At 43.4% G+C, this 21,452-nt stretch overlaps 1 protein-coding gene across 7 annotated transcripts in view; it reads right to left on the bottom strand.

Moving 5' to 3' along the window:
• The window catches only part of Lrrc27 (leucine rich repeat containing 27), a 35,364-nt gene that overhangs the window by 7,801 nt on the left and 6,111 nt on the right, over positions 1–21,452 (bottom strand). For 6 of the 7 annotated variants that reach the window (XM_013503096.1, XM_013503095.1, XM_013503099.1 and 3 more), the window contains exons 4-8: positions 17,409–17,467; positions 11,902–12,054; positions 8,860–9,226; positions 7,063–7,227; positions 4,528–4,624 (exon numbers count right to left, since the gene is read on the bottom strand). In XM_013503096.1, coding sequence (XP_013358550.1) covers positions 4,528–4,624; positions 7,063–7,227; positions 8,860–9,226; positions 11,902–12,054; positions 17,409–17,467 — 841 coding nt within the window. The remainder of the gene's footprint in view (positions 1–4,527; positions 4,625–7,062; positions 7,228–8,859; positions 9,227–11,901; positions 12,055–17,408; positions 17,468–21,452) is intronic. The other variant, XM_005402041.2, reaches the window with a different exon arrangement.

Here is a 21,452-nt window from a genome sequence, read left to right as displayed (position 1 = left end):
TGTCCATGTGAGTGTGTATACATTCACATGCTTGTGTATGTTTGTGCAGACATGTCTGTGCGCTGGGGAAATTGTCACACTCAAAGGATGACTAAAACAGTATGTGGCAGGATTTGGGTAAGAAGATCACCCGCAGGGCTACTTCAGCCTAGTGTTCTGTAAGACCAATTTAGGGCTTACTCAGCATTGATCTGTGTTCTCACCTGCAAGTGAATTACCAGGGCTGAGACCCCGACTGCCTGCATTGTCATTTTAATCCTGGTCATGCCTGAAACTTAGAAAAGCCTAACAAGCCAGAAAGGGGAGGTTGGGGTGGGGGGACTGGAGCCACTACACCCCTTTGCTATTACCCTCCCCAGCCCACTGGATGCATGCAGGGCTGTGGACATAGCAGAACCAAATCTGTTCATTAACACACTCTCAGGGATCAAGAGCCTCCCAAAGATTATTCCAGCAGAAAGAAGTGCACAATGCTCAATCTAGGGCTTGTTCCCCACTTAAAGTCAGACATTTTGTTTTGAAAAATATTAAAACCAAGTATTTAGAAAGAATCTCACCCAGACATAGTTTACTATTACTATAAAATATGGAGAAAGATTTATCCAAATATCTAATTCTCTGATAAGAACATGAAGAATCAATGGAAGAACATAAATGTCATAAAATGAGGCATGGAGCCGTAAGTGGCTGTGAAGGACTCCGCATCAAGTTTTACATGGGGAATGTCAAACACATAATTGCACTGAAGTCCCAGAAAGCAGACCAAAGATCACTGGTAAAGCTGCTAGGTTGTGTTTTGCTTTGTTTTGCGAGACAGGGTCTCACTATGCAGTTCAGGTTGGCCTTCACCTCATTTTGTAGCCCATGGTAGCCTCAAACTCACAATGATTCTCCTGCCTCTGCCTCCAAAGTGCTGGGATTACAGGCATGCACCACCATGGCCAGCCTAAACTGCTGGTTTTAGAATAGGAAAAATGGAAATGTGTGCTTTTTACGAAGAGGGCAAAGAATCGGACACTCCTGCCCAGCAGTAGAGCTCTTTTCTCTACAGCTACTTCAACAAAGCCTCACAGGCTACTAACCTATCAAATGCATAAGGGGTGTGACCTGTACATTTAGGGATCAGCTGAGGCACATGCAGGGCACCTGGGCACACCCCAGGGCCAGGCTGCAAAGCCAGCAGGCTTGTTACTGCATAGGCCCAGCCCCGTTTCCCTGCACTGGTATACTGGGTTCCAAGCAACCACCAGGGCATGCACAGAGTCCTGGCGCCCTCTCATGTCCTTCTTCCAAACTACAGGAGCTGGCACAGATGGAGAATTTCCCCCTATCTGGCAGCACGCAGGCATCCTAGGCAGGTAACTGGTGCCCTATCACCAACATGCAAATACTGGGCCTTATTTATGCATGCTTGCTGTGGTCCTTTGGATTTTCTCTTGTGAACTATCCTACCCTTTACCTATTTTTCCATTGGAGTCTTTGGGTTTTTAATAATACTCTGTAGCCTTTATATATTGGATATCAACATCTTATTACACATATTATGCCTATCACTGGACTTTGATTATAGTATTTGGGGCCATATAAAATATTTTATCAGTGTCTAGGCAGGAACAGGCCTGGGAGTGGGTGTGGTTCCCACACTCTGTGGCCTCCATTCAGGATCCACAGCGATACGAGGAACTAACAGCCATTTACTCTGGGGCCCCTGCTGCCACCTTCCAGCACACTGCACCACTGGCCTTCGACTGCCACTGCTGTTTCACCAGTTACCCCTACTGCTGCAGCAGGCCCCCTGGGGAGGGCAGGAGCCCAGTCCTCTCTGTTCAGTTTGGTAATCTCAATGCAGATGAGTTTTCAGACAACTCATTTTCTGCATTTTAAAGAAGCTGCAGGATCAGTGCATACAGACTCACAGATCTAGGAGTATACCCTGAAACTCTTAACTACACCCTCATTCCTCCTCTAGGTACACCCCTCCAAGGCCAGCAACCTGTAGTATGTTCTTCCAGAAAAACAGGACTTTCTGTGCATATTCTGAAACTTGTGTTGTTTTAACTTCTTCAAGATATCTTCAACTCAGTAGATGTTAGACCTATCCTAACCTTTTGGACACCACTTAGGTAACCAATAGTTTAGCTGTGACAGTAAGCCATTTCCATCTATGGACATTTAAATTATTAAATTTCCATCTATGGATATTTAAATTATTAAATGCCTTTTTTTTTTTTCTATACTCAAGCTCTGAAAGTATCCCTGAGGATATCTAGTTGTGCATGTATTTTTATTCCTGGAAGTGATACAATACATATTTTAAACTTTTACACATGTAGGGAACACTGGAGAAATTAGAAAAAAAGATGATAGCGAAAGTGAAAATTTGGTATAATAGTGTTAAGTAAATAAAGAACATGAAATTCTGTCTGTAATATTATGCAAAATGTGGAGAACAACATGCATGCCTGTAAATGAACTGAGTGAGAAGGGGATGGGCTTCAGCACAGTTTTTTTTTTTTTTGAAAGCGGCTAGAGAATTGACATTGTTCAAACAAAGGAGCAAAGCTCACAAGAAGACATGTTTCAGGGTCTAGGATGTGGAACAAATCAATCTAATTTTACTCTTAAGAATGGTCTCTTTAGCAAGAAGCACCTGTGTCACGAATTAACAGATCTATTTAGAAGGGAGGAACCCAAGTCGTCTTAGGCTGCAGCACCAGGACATGGCCGTTCCTTCACCTAGAGCAGTGATGGCGAACTTTTCAGAGCTTTCAAGGATACGAACAGTCCAATGTAAGCCTGTGAGCCATAGGCTTATCACCACTGACCTAGTGTGTGTGAGCAGGGGGGTGAGCCTTGGGGGTGACAGAGCCATCATAATATCTTCTGGTCACAGTGACCCATACTATTAGGCAGAGCCCAGGGACACCAACTGAACCAAAATCTGAAAAACCCACTTATATAAATTTTGTCATTCTTCTGGGTTATTCTGTTAGGATAAAAGATTCTACTTTTTTTTTCTCTTAAATTAATAAACCACTGTTTTGGTTGGATGGGCAAAAGCAATTTGGGAAATATCACATAGAAGAACTCAGTGACAAAGACTCCTGATGGGACATCACCAGCAGGCTTACTTGCCAGACACAACCCTACCAGATGCAGAGATCCATATGTGTAAGCCTCCAGGTCTCTCCCTGAGGCCTGATCAGCTACTGGGGTTGGGGGAGGGGGCAGTGAGACTGCAGGGGAGAAACACTGATGCCACCTTGAACAGGGATCCAGGTCAAGCATATGTGAACCCGTGATATGCTGCACAGAGGAAGACATGATGTCCTCTCTGAGGTATTCTTGCTCCAAATCCAAATGTCAGACAAATCCTGACTGAGAGACTTTTCACAAAAAAATGGACCAGTGCTACTCAAAGGTGTCAAAGTTACGAAAGATGTGGGAAGACAGAAAAACCACTCTTGCCTGGAGGACACTGAGGTGATGTGAGGACTATGCGCCATGGGGGACCCAGCCAGAAAAGCGCATTGGTGAGAACCGGTGAGACGCAGTCTTTGGGTCTTCATACTGCACTACTGTGAATGCTTATTCTAGGTACTTTGTGATCATGAAGATGGTAGCATCAGGGAAGCTGAGTGAAGGGTATATGAAGCTTTCTGCACTAATTTTGCAACTTTTTTGTCAGTCTTAAAATTAGTTTGATATATATTTTTTAAAAAATCAACTCTCAAGTTGCGCAAGCTGACCTCCCCGCAGGAGCACAGTCACTGCCAGCTGCAGGGGTGGTGAAGGCAGGGGCTCAAGGCAACCTGGGAGAGGCCCTGAGAACCCACCCCAGCTAAGGGGCTACAGACGCAACCCCTGGTCTTCTTGGGCACACACAGGGACCATTCTTAAAAGAAAGGACTGAAGAAACATCTGTGACCATGTCAAACCTACCCGCCTGACTGTGCTCGTGGTACAGAGAATGCCAGGCACATCCTGGAGGAGCTGACAGTTCCCAAGTTCCTGCCAAATACCTGTGCCCCATGGAACAAGACCTCCCAATGGTCTGAGGGGAGATGGGAAGAGCGTGCTGTACCCAAAGTGCCCTAAGAACTAACAATCCAGGGTGAGGAACAAGGTCTCCAAAGCCACCATTTTTGGGTTCTGAGGTTGACTGGCCTCCTAAGGCTGAGACAAGTGAGGGGCCCAGGATAAGGCCTGCAGGAACCCCACAGCCTAGTGGTGTTTTTATTTTTCAACTGTTTCACCCTTAATTCCTCTGCCTTCATCCCCCTTAATGCCTATTTTATCAGACCAAGCCAACAAGTCAGTGAACAAAGAGGACAGCCTCCAAGGCCAGGGCCCAGCTCCAACCCCAGCCAGCCTTATCAACTCGGGCCTGGGAGAAATGACTTAGACTCAGACTCAGTCCCAGTTTGTGCAAGGGCCAAGTCCAGCACCCACGTTCCCTACAGGGTTCCTCGAGACTGTGAGTACAAGCCCTGTGGCTAGCAGGACCTGCCCACAGGCCGCACGTACCATACGCCTAGGTGAAGGCAGGAGTTTGCTGAGTTCCTCCTTTTTCTTCTTCAGCATCTGGGCCTGCTCTCTCCATTCCTGCAGGGCTCTTTTGTCTCTGTCGAAGATACATTTTTATATTAATATCATAAGCTATAAGCAGTTTCTAGCAAAGCTTGCAAGGATTTCTAGCTGTCATTTTCAGCTTTGCTTAAACAGCCTTTTTCCTCCTGCTTGCTCATCCCCACAGGGCATGCATGGATTTTCCCACACATTTTGGGCAGAGTTAGGAAGAGCAGATTCTTATGCGAGGCCCTCTGTGTGTCTGTGTGTGATGACAGATGCCTGGTCAAGGCAGCGGGCATCCCCAGGCCCCAGTGCCTGGAGCCCAGGGTAAAGGCATTGGGCACTGTCTGGGAAGGGTATCAGCTGGGCACTGCAGGTATTCACATTGCAGGCCTTCAGGTGCTTGTTTAGGGAAGGTCTGAAACTCACAAGTTGACTTCTTGCCAGATATTTGCCTTCTGCGTTAAAAACTGAGCATCTTCAGTCCTTCCAAACTCCTCAGACAGAATTCCTGACTTCTCAGGTAGGGCCAGATTCCTTTGTGTGGTTTTGCCCTGTGGCTGGGAGCTCCCTACAGCAAGGCCCACAGGAAGGGCTATAGCTACACAGGAGTGCAGAATTCCTAAGTTGTCTGTAAATTTGGGGATGGGCCCTGGCCTTGTCCACGCTGAAGCCACTGCTGCAGTCCCAGGGCCCACCTGCTCCTCTGAACCAACTCCTGACTTCTTTTTTTTTTTTGGTTTTTCTCCGGTACCAGGAACCGAACTCACGACCTTGCGCTTGCCAGGCAAGCGCTTTTGCCGCTGAGCTAAATCCCCAGCCCCCCAACTCCTGATTTCAGTTCCTGTGCACGGCTTCCTTCCTTCTGCCCTGAGATCCAGCCTCTTCTCATCTCCCCTCCTCAGCAGACCCCTGGGCATTATTCCACATGCATTCTGGCCTTCTGCCCACCCACCACCTCCTAAGCTCTCTTCCTGTGGGCACAGTAGCTCCTCCCTTCTGGGGTCTGGCCACTGTGCTTCTCCTCCCATGCCTCACCTCCTATGCCATCAGAACTGTCCCCATCCTCCCCCAGGCTCAACTTCAAGGCACAGGTCTAGGTGCTTCTTGGCACTTCCTTCCAGGTGAGGCCATGTTCTGCCACCTGCCTGGATGGGTCCCAGACCCCAGCTCCAGCAGGCTGGCACTCCCTATATCCGCCATGCAGCTCCTGGCCAAGGGACTCCATGTAGTGTCTGCTACCTCTTGACCACACAGGACAGGGAGGATATACTTGCCCCTCAGAAGGGGGTAACATTCCTAATTAGGTGACATGAAGCGGGTATGTGTTCGTGCCTGGAATCTTGAAGCTCACTGTAAGGCTCCCAAGGCTGTTCAGCAAGGAGTACGAAGCAAGGTCTCTCAGAGCTCGAGGCAGGACCACAAGAGGTCCTACCTGCTCTTTGTATTCAAACTATTTTTCTCAATAAAGCTGTGTGATCTGTTATTGAAAGAAGACAAGCAACTACAAGTGTGTAGAGGTACCACTGCTGGCCGGCACACCACCACACATGCGCCCTGTGAGCAGTGTGTACCCACGGTTCTCAGAGAAACAGATGCACACTCCCCATGGACAGTGTCAGGAGCGTTTATTCACAGCTGGGCCCCAGAACGCAGAGAGAAGGGACCACAATGCACAGCTAGGCACCCTCAAGCCCACTAGCATGCCATGGAAGGAGTGGTTACTGGAAGCCAGAAGAGAGGCTGGAGTTGGTAGTGTGTGGGGTGCAGCCAGTCCCAGAAAGCTCACAAAAGGTTTGGGGAAATAGAGTCTACCCTCACTCTCCCCATTGCCCTGAATGCCTGAGGGGCCCCTCACTGGCTAAACCCCACCAAGAGGTGAGGGTCACAGAGGCACCATGGACAAAGTCTGTGCCAGTAGCCTCCTAGGGCCTGGAGTGGAGTGCGTCTAGGGGGTCTGCAGAGTCGGAGGGTAGAGGAGAGAAGATGCTGAAGTTGGGCCCAGGAAGCCTCCTGACAGCAAGCTGGCTTCCATGAACCCAAGGGCAGGGGATGCATTAGTGTGGTCAGCAAAGCAAGAATGAACTCTCATTTCTAAGTAGCACTCCTCAGGAAAGGACAGGAGGTCAGGCAGTGTCCAGTGAAGAGGAAAGGACTGAGGAGGAACAGGAAACTAGGGAAAACACAAGAAGGCAGCCGAGTGTGGAGAGAAGGCAGGGCAGAGACCTGCACCAAGGACGACCATGATGATCACAATGACCCATGCTGGCCTCGCGGGGGGGCAGCCTCGGAGGGATTGAAGCAAGAGCTCATGCACTTCAGTCACAGACACAGGGGAGTACTGTCCAGCCAGTTTCCACTTGAGGCAAACAAATCCTGGCCCAGGACCAGGGAGAGAGAAAAGCAAATCAAAGGCCTGGTGATCCAGCTGTGGCTCCACCCTCAGTCCCACACCATCACCAGTGGCAAGGGGCTGTGAGAAGACCTCACCCTGCTCTACAGACGCACCTCCTCCGCTGCTCCATCAGAGCCTGTTTTTCTCGGAGCTCTCTGAGCGCTGCTACTCGCTGCTCTTCGAGTCTTTTTGTTGGAATCATTGTTTGGTACGGTGATGAGAGATCAGGTAAGATGTTCTTGAAAGAGGGCCTCTTCCTTCTAAAATGACAATGTCTTTATCTAACTATGTAACAAAGCTCTGTGATGGTTATTCACATCCACCTGAGCTACACTGTTACAAAATAAACTCTTAAAAACTTAAAAGCATGGCTATAGGTCAACTGCACTTTTGAAAGACCATTAAAAATTACAGTATGGTGGCCCTACAGAAAGCCATAGTATCATTATGTTGATTCTAGGAAATACTACAAAGACTGATTGCAACAAATGACCACCACTGAAAGTCAGCCACTAAAACAGAACTTCTCAGGAAAAGGTGTCCTTAAATCATTCCTACCTTACAGCATTAGCAAGTGGGCCTGAATAAATGAGCAGGCTCAGCCTGGCTGCCTCAACCTCCTGAGCCACCCAAATAAGTCTCCAAAGGCTGGAATCTGGTATTTAAATCTGATGCACAGATAAAATTATAAAGTACTATTAATAAGCTTACCGTGATTTACCTGGATAAATCATTGTTATTATTCATAACAGTAAGTGAAGGAAGGAAAGAGGTTTCTAAATAGTAGGTTAGAATATTTCTGTTCGCTCAGTGTGCGCCTATGCTAAGAATATTCCAACAGTTCCAGGCCTCTGAAATCACACCTTAGTTAGAAACCTGCAGTGATTGCTGTCAGGACTTCCAAGATAGATTTGTCAGTAATCCTTCAAGGTTCTTTTATTTTGAAAAGGATTAAACTGCAGGACAGCTGAAGATCAGTGCCATAATCGCCAGCCACCTTCCACTGCCCATAGTGCCTGTGGACAGGTGTCCAACAGTCTCCCCATGAAGTTATTTATTTATTTATTTATGAGACAAGATCTTGCTATGCAGTTTGGGCTGGCCTTGCACTCACTTTGTAGCCCAGGCTGGCCTTGAACTTATGATCCTCCTGCCTTAGCCTCCTGAGTGCTGGGATTACAGGCATGTGCCACACTCAGCCCCACAAGGTTTTAAACTACAGGTAGACAATGCATTTGCTCCTTCTGCCCTGGGGATAGTTCTGGGGAACTAGAGACCACTGTTAGCTCTAATATTTTTTTTCACCCCTTTATGGTTTGTGTCTGCATGTCCCTCTAAATCCTCATGCAGTCATGGGGCAGGCTTTTAGATTTATGATTGATTCATGGTCCAATGTTGGAATTATGGATGTGAGTGCTACACTTGCCCTGGGGTGGGTAGTTTGCATATAATGTAAGGCTGCTTGCCGCTGCTCCTCCCTTGTGCTCTTGTTGCTTTGCTCTTTGCCGCCATGAACTGTTGCCCTCTGGAGCCTACCGAGTATGGACTGAAACCTCCACAAACTGTGAGCTAAACAAACCTTTGCTTCATTAATTTTGGGCATTGGGTATTTTGTCTCAGCAACAAGAGGAATGTAACTGATATACCCCCTAAATCCTGTAATTATCCCCTTGGATATGATGACATACCCTAGAGAAAGTGTGCTCTAGATTCACCAATTATTATTTCCCACATTCTCTTTATTTATGCAGATTTATATATGCACACACTCATGTACACACATACACACCACACATGTCTACAGGTAGACCTCAAGTATTAAGAGACGATTATAAAATTATTTTACAACACTGCAAAAATCAAGAAAATTCACCTTTGCTTTTGAGTTTTACCTGAACATGTGCCTTGGCTTTGAGTATTCTTTCTCCTTGTTTAATGCTGCCTTGATATTTGGTGGCAACTCAACGGGTAAGAGCTGGTTTTCACGAACCTCTGTTTTTTCATTCTCCACAATCTCCTGCCTCAGCTTCCAGAAGCGCTTGATTTCCTCCTCACTTGGCCATGGTTCTGGGGATTCGGTGGATCTTCTGAACTCACTCAAGTCTATAACAGCCTGGGGAAAGTCCACTTTCTCTTTCGTCATAACGGCCTTTGAGTCCTGAGGATTCATGATTTCTCTAGTAGACATCCTGTATTTTGATAAATCTTGCACGAGATCTGGAAGCTCACTTAGGTCCATCTTTTTAACAGGTGAGTGCTCTGGTGGGATAAAATGCCACTTCAGCAGCGCAGACATCGACAGTACCCTGCAACACCAACCTGGGCAGCCCAGGGTGGCACTGCTTTGCCGAGACAGGGCTTGGGGGGATCACTCCCACCAGTCCTCATATGGGCCTGTTCATGAAAACGGGGCTCCAACCTGGAAAGACTTTCAATGCTTCAAATCTTTTGTGCTGTAGTTTCTTTTGAAGAGCACAGACTATCTCCTGGACTGTTTCTCCATTGGAGTCGGGTGGGAGTTTCCTCCAGCACACTGCCTCAGGGCCCCCAGCTGCTGCTTGATGGCCCTGCACCCCCCTTGCACAGCCTACTGACTGCTGTGTTTGGGAAGCTGGGCTGTGTGAAGACACTTTGGAATATGATCAACGTTTAAAGCACAGACCCCATCGCTTGGGAACACAGCATTTCCCATCCAGCTTCTAGTGCCACCCATAACCAGAAAAGCACAATGCTCCTTTTTCCTCCCTCCTGCTAGGCCCTACCATTCCATGGCTCTGGTCTCCTCAGAGCCCCTCAGACCAGACTACAGGACTTCCCCCACAGGGCCGCAGACCAGTGTCTCTAGATCACCTCTCTCACGTGCCACAAACTAGAGTAAGTCACTGGACAAGCGTCTTCTTTTATTTAGGGAAGTCTTGCTATTTAGCCCTGGCTGGCCTTAAACCCATGATCTAGGGGCTGGGGATTTAGCTCAGCGGCAAAGCGCCTGCCTGGCAAGCGCAAGGTCGTGAGTTCAGTTCCCGGCACCGGAGAAAAACCAAAAAAAAAAAACCCATGATCTTCCTGCCTCAGTGCTGGGATTATAGATGTGCACCCCGCCCCAGCCTTATAGGAAAAGATTCTTCCCCCACCCCCATACCAGGAATCGAACTCACGACCTTGAGCTTGCCAGGCAGGGGCTTTGCCGCTGAGCTAAATCCCCAGCCCCCCAGGAGAAGATTCTTGAGGCATTCCTAGAAAGCCTATCTTAATGACTAAAAACAAACACACAGATACAAAAAACTAAAGTCAATAGTTTCAATTTATAAAGTATGAGAAGCACACTAAGAAAAGAATGACTTTCTTTACTCCTCTTTTGTTTAAAAGTAATAAACTCTGTTCCCTGGAATGTTCCACCTGACTCAAAACCTTGAGGGGAGTTATTGCAGCCATTGTTGAAGCCTAACTTCTAACCTGAGACCTAGATGTCTGTGGATCTCTTTCCACGAAGAAATGAAGGGTGTGCAAATCTGGGCAGCTTTAGAACAGTGGAAATCTGTTGGGAGCACTTACAAGTACATCTACAAAAAACAAATACTAGCACTCCAGGAGGCTGAGGCAGGAGGGTCACAAGTTTTAAGACTCTGTCTCAAAATAAAAAATAAAGGCCTTTAAAAATAAATAAAAAACAAACAAACAAAAATAAAGGCCAGGTGTGGTGATGCACACCTGTAATCTCAGCGCTTCGGACATGAGACAGGAGGATCACTATGAGTTCAAGGCCAGGTTGGGTTACGTCGTGAGTTCAAGGCCAGCCTGAACTGTATAGTGAGACCTTGTCTCAAAAATAAATAAATAAATAAATAAAGGCATATTTGTAGCTCAGTGTAAGGGCCTCAATCCCCAGTACTGTAAAACAATGAACAACGATAACAAAAACCAAAACAAAACAACAAAAATGGAATAAAGTACAGGTTCAGCTATTGTTTCTTGATCATTTTAGACTATTTCCAAATATAGCCATCTGGGTCACAGTGGAAGGTTACACTGCTGACACAGACATAATTATTTACACATTTTATTTATCTTACATATATAACTCTCTTGGCTAATTACTTCAAATGTAGGCATGTTCTTAAGTATAATGTCAATGACTTAAAGTAGTAAAATTTTAGGTATTGTCAAGTTCATACTCTCAGTACATTTATTTTTTTGCTGAACATTTTATATACATATATATATATAATTAATTTTTTTGTACCAGGAATCGAACTCAGGACCTTGCTCTTACCAGGCAGGTGCTTGTGCTGCTGAGCTATATCCCTGGCCCTGGACATTCTATATGATTCTTTATTTTTATTGGAAAATATGTGGCTGGTCAATGAGCAGACAAAATGAAATGGTTTAGTGAGTTCCCACCAAGATATGTAACTAGAAAAATATGGTTATAAATCCCGTTAATGCTATTTTTTGCACCGAGAAGAGAACAGGAGACATTTCACTGTGCTTATTTTTAAAGTTGTGTAACAGAGCTACCTGTTGAAGTAGCTGCTTGCTGGTGGCATAGAGGCAATGGCTGTTTCCTTTGATTTCTCCCAATGATCTTTTGCCAACCCCACTCTAGACAAGCTCTGTAATGGGTGCTGAGGGTATAAGTTCACAAACACTGAACCAAAACAGGGCTGGATATGACTGGGTGGACATGGATTTGCATTTGTCATATGAGCTCAGCAGAAGACATGTAAGGGATCCAGGTCTCTAGGATACCATTAAGAGAAGCTAGGTCCTACCTTGCCTTTTTTGTTTTGTTTTCTGGTACTGGGAATTGAACTCATGACCTCACACTTTCCAGGCAGGTGCCGTGCCACTGAGCTAAATCCCCAGCCCCTACCTTGCTTTAAAAAGCTCTAAGCTCAGTTTTCACGTGGCTCGTAGTATATAATCACCCTACAAACCTTGAGAAGCTGCATCCTTAGGGAAGTCACGCTCTACTGCACAGAGCCGCAGGAAGGTCAGGATGGCTACCACTCCTTTCTGCACAATCAGCTGAGGAGGGAATTCCAGGGGGCAATGTCTTAAGTTCAGTGCCCTTAGTGTGGCTAGGTTCCCTGCAACAGAGGAGAGAAGTCTCAGTGCCTGTTGCTGTTCGGTGGAACAAATACCAGGAGGAGATGAAAGCAACTGTTCACATTTAAAAACGATTCTAGTCAGTATTTGGGATAAAAGGAGACGATGGACATCTGAGGTTTTCTTTTTAAAAACTCTGTAGGGAAGAGAGATTCCACACAGATCAAGACTAGGTTAGTGAAATAAAATTAAACAGCAGCAACAGCAATCCTCACATACAATTCATAGTGCATAGTTACTATATTATTTAAAATGCCCATTTTCAACATAAAAACTACAAGACAGGCAAAGAACAGGAAATGTAACATATGCTCAGGAAACAAGCTGTCTCTGGGCAGAACTAGATGCTGGATTTAGCAGACAGTCTTCAAAACAGCCATTATAAGTATGTCCAAGGAAATGAAATAACCTAAATTTAAATAATCAGAGGTGAATATAATAAAATGATTCAATAAATATGGAATATCAATAAGAACAGAAATTATAAAAAATAACAAGTTACAAGTTTAGAGTAGAAAATTACAATAACTGAAGTGAAAAATTCACTAGAGGGACTCAACAGCAGATATGAAACTTGAGAAGAAACAACCAGTTGAACTTGAAAATGGAGCAATGAAAATCATTCAATCCAAAGATTAGAAAGAAAAAAATATTAAACAACAGAATCTCAGAGACACCATCAAGCTAGCCAGTAAATACTATATAATGGGAAACAAAAGAGGAAGGAGCAGGAAAATATGAGCAAATCAGGGCTGGAAGGTCCCAATGGTAAACATTAATTTACACATCTATGAAGCTTAATGAATTCCATGGGTGGTAAGGCAGAGAGATTCACACTTAGACACATTATAAGCAAAATACTGAAAGTTACAGAAAAATGCATAGCCACCTAAACAGTGAGGGAAAAGAACTCATGACCAAAGGGAGCCATGACAGTGAGACCTGACTTCCAGTCAGGAACAACTTAGCCTAAAGAGGGTTAAAGCAAGGCATTCAGAGTGCTGAAAGAAAGAAAATCCCTTTGATCAAGCTCTCCACATCCAGCACAATGATCGTTCAACAGCACACAGGAAATCAAGGCATTCCAATACTGACACAGGTAGAAATAGGAAGTCTGAATGGACCTACAACAACTTCTTAAAATGACAGTAATTAATCTCATTCCCACCCCCCAATCTCCAATCTCAAGGCCAGTTGAAAACCATGGAGTTAAAAAGATGAGTTTAAAGGCCAGTTGGGCCAGCAGAAGACAGACTTTGTGAACTCAAAGGAGGCCCAAAAGAAAATAATATGAACTGGAACACAAAAAGAAAAAAGAACGAGAAGAAAAGGAGTATACAAGCCTGTGGGGCAGAATCACAACTTAAACATGTCTAACTTGAGCCTTGGAAGGACAGAGAAAGATAAAGAAAGAAATAATGGTCTGGATATTTATAAATTTGATTAAAGACATCAGTAAACAGATTCAAGAAGCTCAGTGAACTCCAAACAAGGTCAATACAAAGAAAACCCGACCAAGAAACATCAAAGACAATGCACTGCACTGAAAGCAAAATATGAAGAGAAACTTTGACAGCCAGAGAAAAGGGACATGTTACTTTTAGATGAAAAAAACAGAAAGACTGTTTTCAGTGAAAATAAAAGAAGCAATAAGATTACGTAAGGGCATTTTTAAAGTAGCGAAAATCCCTAAAATCCAGGAACTCTGTACTCAGCCAACATATCTTTCAAAATTAAGGCAAAATAAAGATGATTTCAGAAAAAAACAGACTGGAATAACTGGTCACCAGCAGACTCAACAACAATACTGCTGGAGAGAGAAGCTTGGGACGAGGATGTAGCTCCGATGGAAGCAGGAACTTTGTGAGAAGTGCAAACATAGAAAAGGGAGAACAAGTAAGAAAATATGAACAAGTACTCAGTTTGTTTGTTTTGTTTTTTTTCGTCTTTTTGAGACAAGGTCTCACTATGCAGTTCAGGCTGGCCTTGAGCTCACTTTGTAGCCCAGGCTGGTCTCAAACTCGCAGCGATCCTCCTGCCTCAGCCTCCCGAGTGCTGGGGTTACATGTGTGTGCCACCACGCCCGGAGTACTCAGTTTTAAAGTGTCCTCTGGATCTGTATTACATATAAAAGCAAAATATATGAAAACGATGCCCAAAAAATGCAGTAAGTAGATAATACAGCTAAACATTCATAAGGTTCCCTGCTTGGGAAGTAGTACAGCTGCTCATTTCAACTAGACTGTAGTAAGTTAAGGATGTACAATAAAATCTCTAGGCTAATCACTGAAATAAAAATATAAAGCAGTGCAATGAGTGGTTCTTCCTCCATCAAAGTCCAATCAGCTCCAATTAGACTGAGTTTCCTAGAGATAACTAGACACTGGGCAACATGTAAAAAGGAACCACATATATGTGGCAGGGCAACAAAAACCAGACTGAACCTAGTGGAGGGATGATACCTTCCAGAGCAGAACGACAGTGGATGAGTTTAATACTGGAAGGACTTCTACCTGTGGAAGGCTCAGAGAGGGCCTCTACTGGAGCTCTGATGCAGAGAGAAACTTGCCATCATGACTTAAAAGGCTTGTGGAGAGAGCTCAGAGCTAAATGAAAGCCTGAACGAAGAGAACAGACATAAAAGAACCCTAGTATTATGCATATAAATTCTACACAAAACTCTCTGCTGCGTCCTGAACTTCACAGGCATGGGCAGACTCCAAGCATCCAGCCCAGGCTAAAAGGACTGCAGACAGATTTGCTTACTGCACACCACAAGAAACATAGCTTGGAGTCTCACTCTTGTGAACTTAAGTTACTTTTTTAAAAGAATATAACAAAAAATACACACACACACACACATATATACATACATACACACACAAATAAAGAGCAAAATAGAAGGTAGACAAATAGGAAGTATGGAGAAGTTCAAATCGTTCTTCAAATTACCTATTCAACTGTTTCAAACATATTTGAATGCATAAGCTAATTGTTTCATTTATACTAGTTTCTCAAAAGGAAAGTTTTGTGCTATTATCTACTTGTTTCTTCTTTATAAGAGAGAACCCTTTTTGGCTATGTCATTCTCTGAGTAACTGCTCTGAAGGTAATGATACACAGCATATTAACTATTGTTATTCTTATTATTTTGTTACAAACTTTTTATTTTTTCATAAAACAAAAGAAAGTGTGAAAATAAACCTTTCTGGGCATAGTGATACATACTTGTGATCCCAGAACTTGGGAGGCTGAGACAGCAGGATCATGAGTTAGAGACCAGTTTAAGGTCAGCCTACCTGGGCTACACAATGAGACCCTGTGTTACAACACACACACACACACACCAGAATCTACAAAGTGTCTATTGCAAAGCCCAGAATATGATCTCAAATGACTAGACATAGGAAGGAACAGGAAAATGTACTCCTGAGAGAAATTTGGGACAAGGGTATACACTATGGAGCCCAAACATGACATAATCTAGATTAGCAGGTCACAATTTGAAAGCAGCTAATATTACAATACTATAAATATGAGCCAGGCATGGTGGTGCACACCTGTAATCCCAGCACTTGGGAGGCTTAGGCAGGAAAACCGCTGTGAGTTTCAGGCCAGCCTGGGTTACATAGTGAGTTCAAGGCCAACCTGGACTACATAGCAAGATGACCTTGTCTCAAAAACAAAACCAAAAAACAAAACAAAACCCAGAAAATACTATAAATATTAAAAATTGGTTTTTCTTTTCTCTTAATTTCTTTAAAATATAAAGACTACTTAAGTTAAAAAAATAACACTGCATTGTGGGTCTATAACATATACAAACATACCCCACCAGCAAACTACTGCATAAGGAAGGAGTGGAGTAAGTGGTTTTCTGCAGTTACATTTTATGTGTTACGGTATAATGCTAACACTGAGTGTATTTTGTAATTCCTATTACAACTATTAAACTACTAAAGAAGTATACAAATTATATCTAAGAAGTCAATAAATAAATTAAAATGAAATCTAAATAAATATCCAATCAACACAGAGTCATCTTTTCAGTTTTGGTATTCTGGTAAGTGGGTAATAGTACCTCACCGCAGTTTTAATATATATTTCTCTGATGGCTAATGACATTGAGCACTTTGGCATCTAGTTATTGAGCCTGTGATACGCATTACGGTAGCACTCAAACCCTCTTATGTTTATTGCTTGTATGGTATGTGTTTCCATTCTTTTACTTTTACCCTATCAGCATTCAAACTATTTGTATTTTTAAAACACTGTGAGTAGGAAGTATACAGTGGGGTTTTTCATCTAGCCTGACAGCCTCAGACTTTTAAATGGAATATTTAGATGTCAGTAAAGACAAATAAATAAAGATAACTGGAAAATCTCCAGTTGTAAATTAAGCAGTACATGTTAAGCTGCCCACGGGTCAATAGGTACCAGAAAAAATTTTGAGCTGAATGAAGAAAACATTTTAAGGCATTGCTGAGAGCAAAATTATAGTTGTATGTACATATATTAGAAAAGGAAGATTTAAAATCAAAACCTAAGTTTCCAACTCAATAAACTAGAAAAAAATAACAAATCAAACCTAAACATAAAAATGATAGCAGAAATCTGAGATAAAACAGATGTATAATGTAGGAAATTATCTACCTTTTTCATTTACAGCAAGGAACATGCACACAAACAGATGAACTACAGTTACATGTCCACGTGGGCAAACCTCAAAAGCATAGTGGTGAGCCACGAAAGCAAAGCACCAAGCATACAGACGGTGTTTAAATGACAAAGTTTAAATGACAGCAGTACACTTGGGGACACAGAAGTGATGCAAGTCCCATTCAGTAAAGCAAAGTGACATCATAGGCACATACACAGGCCAAAGATACAGGGACATCAAGTCTCTTCAGGCTGTGCGCTGCTTGCAGAGCACTTCTGTCTCATCGCTCCTCTATGTTTATACATCCTATCTGTATATATACAATACATGATACAGTGTTAAAGGTTCCTAAGAAAATCCTAGAGTGGAGATAGAAAGCATTTTAAATGCCATTTAGCCTACCCTCCTATATCTCAGCTACTTTTTCTGTCACAAGGTCCAGTGACTTCAAAGGACAACAATTTAGCATTTTTTTTTTTTTTTTTTTTTTGAGACAGGGTCTCACGACACAATTCAGGCTAGCCTTGAGCTCACTTTGTAGCCCAGGCTGGCCTTGAACCCACAACAATCCTCCTGCCTCAGCCTCCCGAGTGCTGGGATTACAGGCATGCGCCACCATGCCCGGCAAGGACAGCAATTTAAAATCGCTTTTTATTTTATTGTTTTAACACTTACCCAGTTCCATAGGTAACGTTTTGATAGGATTTCTTTCTAAAAGCAAAGTTTTCAAATGCCTTCAAAACAAAACAAAAAATAATTTAAAGAGCAGAAAAATAACCATCCTTAAAATACACTATCACATCTCTTTGTTTTTCTTCTTTTTCAGAGGGCAACCGCAGTAGAGATACATCACATAAATTCACAATATGTTTATGCCATTAGCCAATATACAGACCCAGGTGAAGAAGCTCTCTCAGCTTTGGCACTACTGACATTTGGGACCAGGTAATTCTTAGCTGTGGGGGTTTGTCCCATGCACCTTGGGTGTGAAGCACCTCAATGCATAGCAGTGCTTCTAAAGATGTTTGGGAGATTTCTGCTGTAAGGATATCCCACATGCTCAGAGATGAATCATTTGCACACTGGGGCCTCTGAGGCTCCCTTTACCGAGGCACCCCTACGAGAGGGCGAGACTCCTGACCCTTCATTAGTCTCCTCTGCTACAGCTGGGTTTCACTGAGACTGTGAAGAACAGCTGCTGGAAACCTCTGCACCTTTCAGCCACCAGGGCTGACTTGCTGCTCATGCCACTGCCAGCAGTCTAGGTACAAGCACCCAGCAAAGAAGAGAACCCCCACTGCTACAGCAGCATGCTATCCTTGGAGAAAAGCCCCTGCTGGCTTTTTTGTTTGCTATGGTATCATAGGAACCACATGTGGTCCTGATTCATGGAAGGCTGGATGGCACCAGCAGGCGCAGACAACCACAGGGGAGCTGTGGCACGGCTGGAAGTCAATCGAGGCTCTACCTCTGCAGCTTTTCCTCCTCAAAATGTCACTCTCAGGAGGAGAGTCACGTATGACAGGCAGCTGTGCACATTCACATTCCATAAGTAAAGTAGCACTTTGGAGGAAGGTGTTGTCTGAAGTCTCATTCTGCCTTGGGGAGTGAAAAATTAAAACCACATAATATCACCCCAGTAAGAATGGCTAGCATTAAGAAATCAACCAATAAAAAATGCTGGTGAGGCTGTGGAGAAATAGGAACTCTTCTCCACTGCTGGTGGGAACGCAGACTAGTGAAAGCACTGTGGAAATCAGTTCAGAGATTCCTCAGCAAAGTAGGTCTAGAGGTCCCATTCAACCCAGCTATTCCCTTTCTGGGTATTTTCCCAGAAGATCTGAAAACATCATATCAGTGATATATGTGCACCCATATTCATAATAGTGCAATTTGTAATTGCTAAATTGTAGAGGCAACCCAAATGTCCATCCACTGACAACTGGATAAAAATATTGTGGTATTTTATATAATGGAATATTACTCAGCTATAAAGAAAGATAAACTTGAGACTTTTATAGGTAAATGGTCACAATTAGAGACCATACTCATAAGTGAAATAAATCAGATCTGCATGTATAAGCATCGTATTGTCTCACTAGTGTAAGACCTGAAAGAGTGAATAAAAACTAGGAGGTATGATTGACATCACGAAATGAAAGGAAAACGCTCAAAAGTAAAGGGCAACTGGGGTATGGGAAAAAAGAAGGGAAAGAAGGGGAAATTATGTAAGTATGTATATACAGGACAGCTAACATACTTATACTACTGTCTTCTATTGCTCTACAGAAAGGAACAGTTAATGATTACTTGTTTGATCAATCTTGTATATCTCTGTTTTCCTGAGAAATGACTTTGAAGTTATCAGTAAGTAATACAACAACCATGGTTAATTTCCTACAACTTTATCTGTAACTCTGTTTTATTTGTATTATTCTTATGCTATTTTGTAAATGGATGTCTGTCTGTTAATATGCTTTCCTTCTTTTATTTAAAAAAACATATCGGGGCTGGGGATTTAGCTCAGCTGCAAAGCGCCTGCCTGGCAAGCGCAAGGTCGTGAGTTCGGTTCCTGGTACCGGAGAAAAACCAAAACAAACAAACAAACAAAAAAACCCATATCATAGCTTATCAGGTGCTCAAAGTTCTGAAATACACAATTTCACACATACAAAATTGAGACTTGTATTTCACTTAAATTAAACCCAATTTTTTACAGTAAATCAGGGCTGGGGATTTAGCTCAGTGGCACAGCGCCTGCCTGGCAAACGTGAAGTCATGAGTTTGATTCCTGGTATCAAAAAAAACCCAATAATACCGTAAATCAGATTAGTTAAGGATTAGATAAAATTTTTTGACATACTTCTTTGGGCTTTCTTTTCTAATTGAAGTTTTCAAGGAGCAAACTTTACGAAAAAAATCTTTTCTTGATGTGCACAAAGTGGATCATTTCAGGGCTGATACCTCAGCTCATCACTTTTACTTTGTTTTTTGGTACCAGGAATCGAACTCAGGACCCTGTCCCTGCCAGGCAGGCACTGTGATGCTAAGCTATATCGCCAGCCCTCGGCCCTTTTATTTAGCTCCCTTTTAATTTTGCTTATACAGGAACAGCCACCAAAGACGGCACTACTTTTATAAGGCTAACAAACCGGGGCCTCCAGATAGTACGGCAGAAAATGGCAGCAACACACCCGCAGCTGATCCGGTGCCAAAGCCAAGGAAGTTCTAGGCCACCGGGGTTGTGGGTTTTTTTGGGGGGTTAGGTAGGAGGATGTCTACCAAATACAAAACTAAAACTCTAATGAGAGATATCCTACCCTTATGTAAGAGTATACTAAATTATTCGTGTTCACACTTTACATGGTGAATTCATTAATGTTAATCCCTTATATTCTACCAGTAGTTTAAAACTTACTCATTGATTACTTCATTTCACTGATTTTCAGTTAAACAGATACATTTCTATTCTGAACTGCACTTGTATGCCATAAGGCGCAACTGATCTAATTTTTTAAATCTTCCCTTTCTGCTAGCAAGCTCACATATCTAAAACACCAAGAAGGGGAAAACATTAATAGTCATTGTTTTAATTATGTTTTTTGAGCAATTTAAGGCTTTTAATAAGGCCATAATTACTTAAAATTTCTAATTAACATGTTTCAGCTCTTCAGCAAGCTGATTCAATTTTAATATAATGGTTTATAAATCACAGGCCAAATTATATCTTAAACAATGCAAAACAGCTGTTTTTGACTGGTAAAATCGAAAAATTCCAAAATTTGAGAACTGTGCATTTATTTTAAGACGCAGTACTTACGGGAATAGGCTTTAGTTTATTTTTACTCTTGAGAAGCAATTACTGTCCAGAACTGAGGGCTGAGGTTAAAATAATTTGTGGACACAAAACGTTTAGTTATCCTAAACACAGAAGGTGACAATTTGAGGAGGAAAGGCTTCCCTATCCCTGCAAGCTCAGAGACTTATGAAGATGCCTGGGCATCCCGCTCAGCTCTTGCCCTGTATACAACTGGTCACGGGCCACCTGAGGCACTGCTCTCCACGGCTGGTCTGTGTGACCCACGCTTTAGACCCCAAGCTACCCAGAGCTCCAGGAAGAAGGTTTGTCGTTGTGTCTCCACCTGCCTCAACACCAGCTTACTGTCAGAGTAAGCTGCTTCCTTGCAGAACCAAGACCATGGGGAAGTAACTCAGGGGGCAGACAACTCACCATGAATTCAGGGCAAGTTAAGGGCTTTCAACAAGCCCTTTGCCAGCTACCCAGTGTCCTACATGACACCACCACTGGGGACAGATTACTCACAGAGGAACTGACGTCACTCTTGTATACCTCTGTACCTCTCACCCCACATCCAACCTGAACCCTGCCAGCCTTTCAGTCCACATGAGGCTCTGCCTCAGCCAGTGTGCCACCTCGTGCATGGATGGCTACAGTGGCCACCAGCCTGTCTTCCTGTGCCCACTCTCGTCCCACAGGCTCCTTTCTTCATAGAGTGATCTTAGGCCAAGTACAATTCCACCCCTCTCCACTCAAGCCCTCCTATGACTTCCCAGTTCTTCATAATAAATATCAAAATTGAGACATGGGCTCTGAGCTCTGGTGACTCTTTTTAGCCTCATCTCTCACCATGTCCCCAGGTGTGCTTAATTACACTGGCCATCCCTGGCACTTGTCAAGCACATGCTGACTTCAGGGCC

This window comes from Chinchilla lanigera, unplaced genomic scaffold (genome assembly GCF_000276665.1).
Source record: "Chinchilla lanigera isolate Chin_1 unplaced genomic scaffold, ChiLan1.0 scaffold00076, whole genome shotgun sequence".
Classification (NCBI taxonomy): Eukaryota; Metazoa; Chordata; class Mammalia; order Rodentia; family Chinchillidae; genus Chinchilla; species Chinchilla lanigera.
The sequence above is the reverse complement of the archived record's forward strand: the minus strand, read 5'-3'. Positions and strand labels throughout refer to the sequence as shown.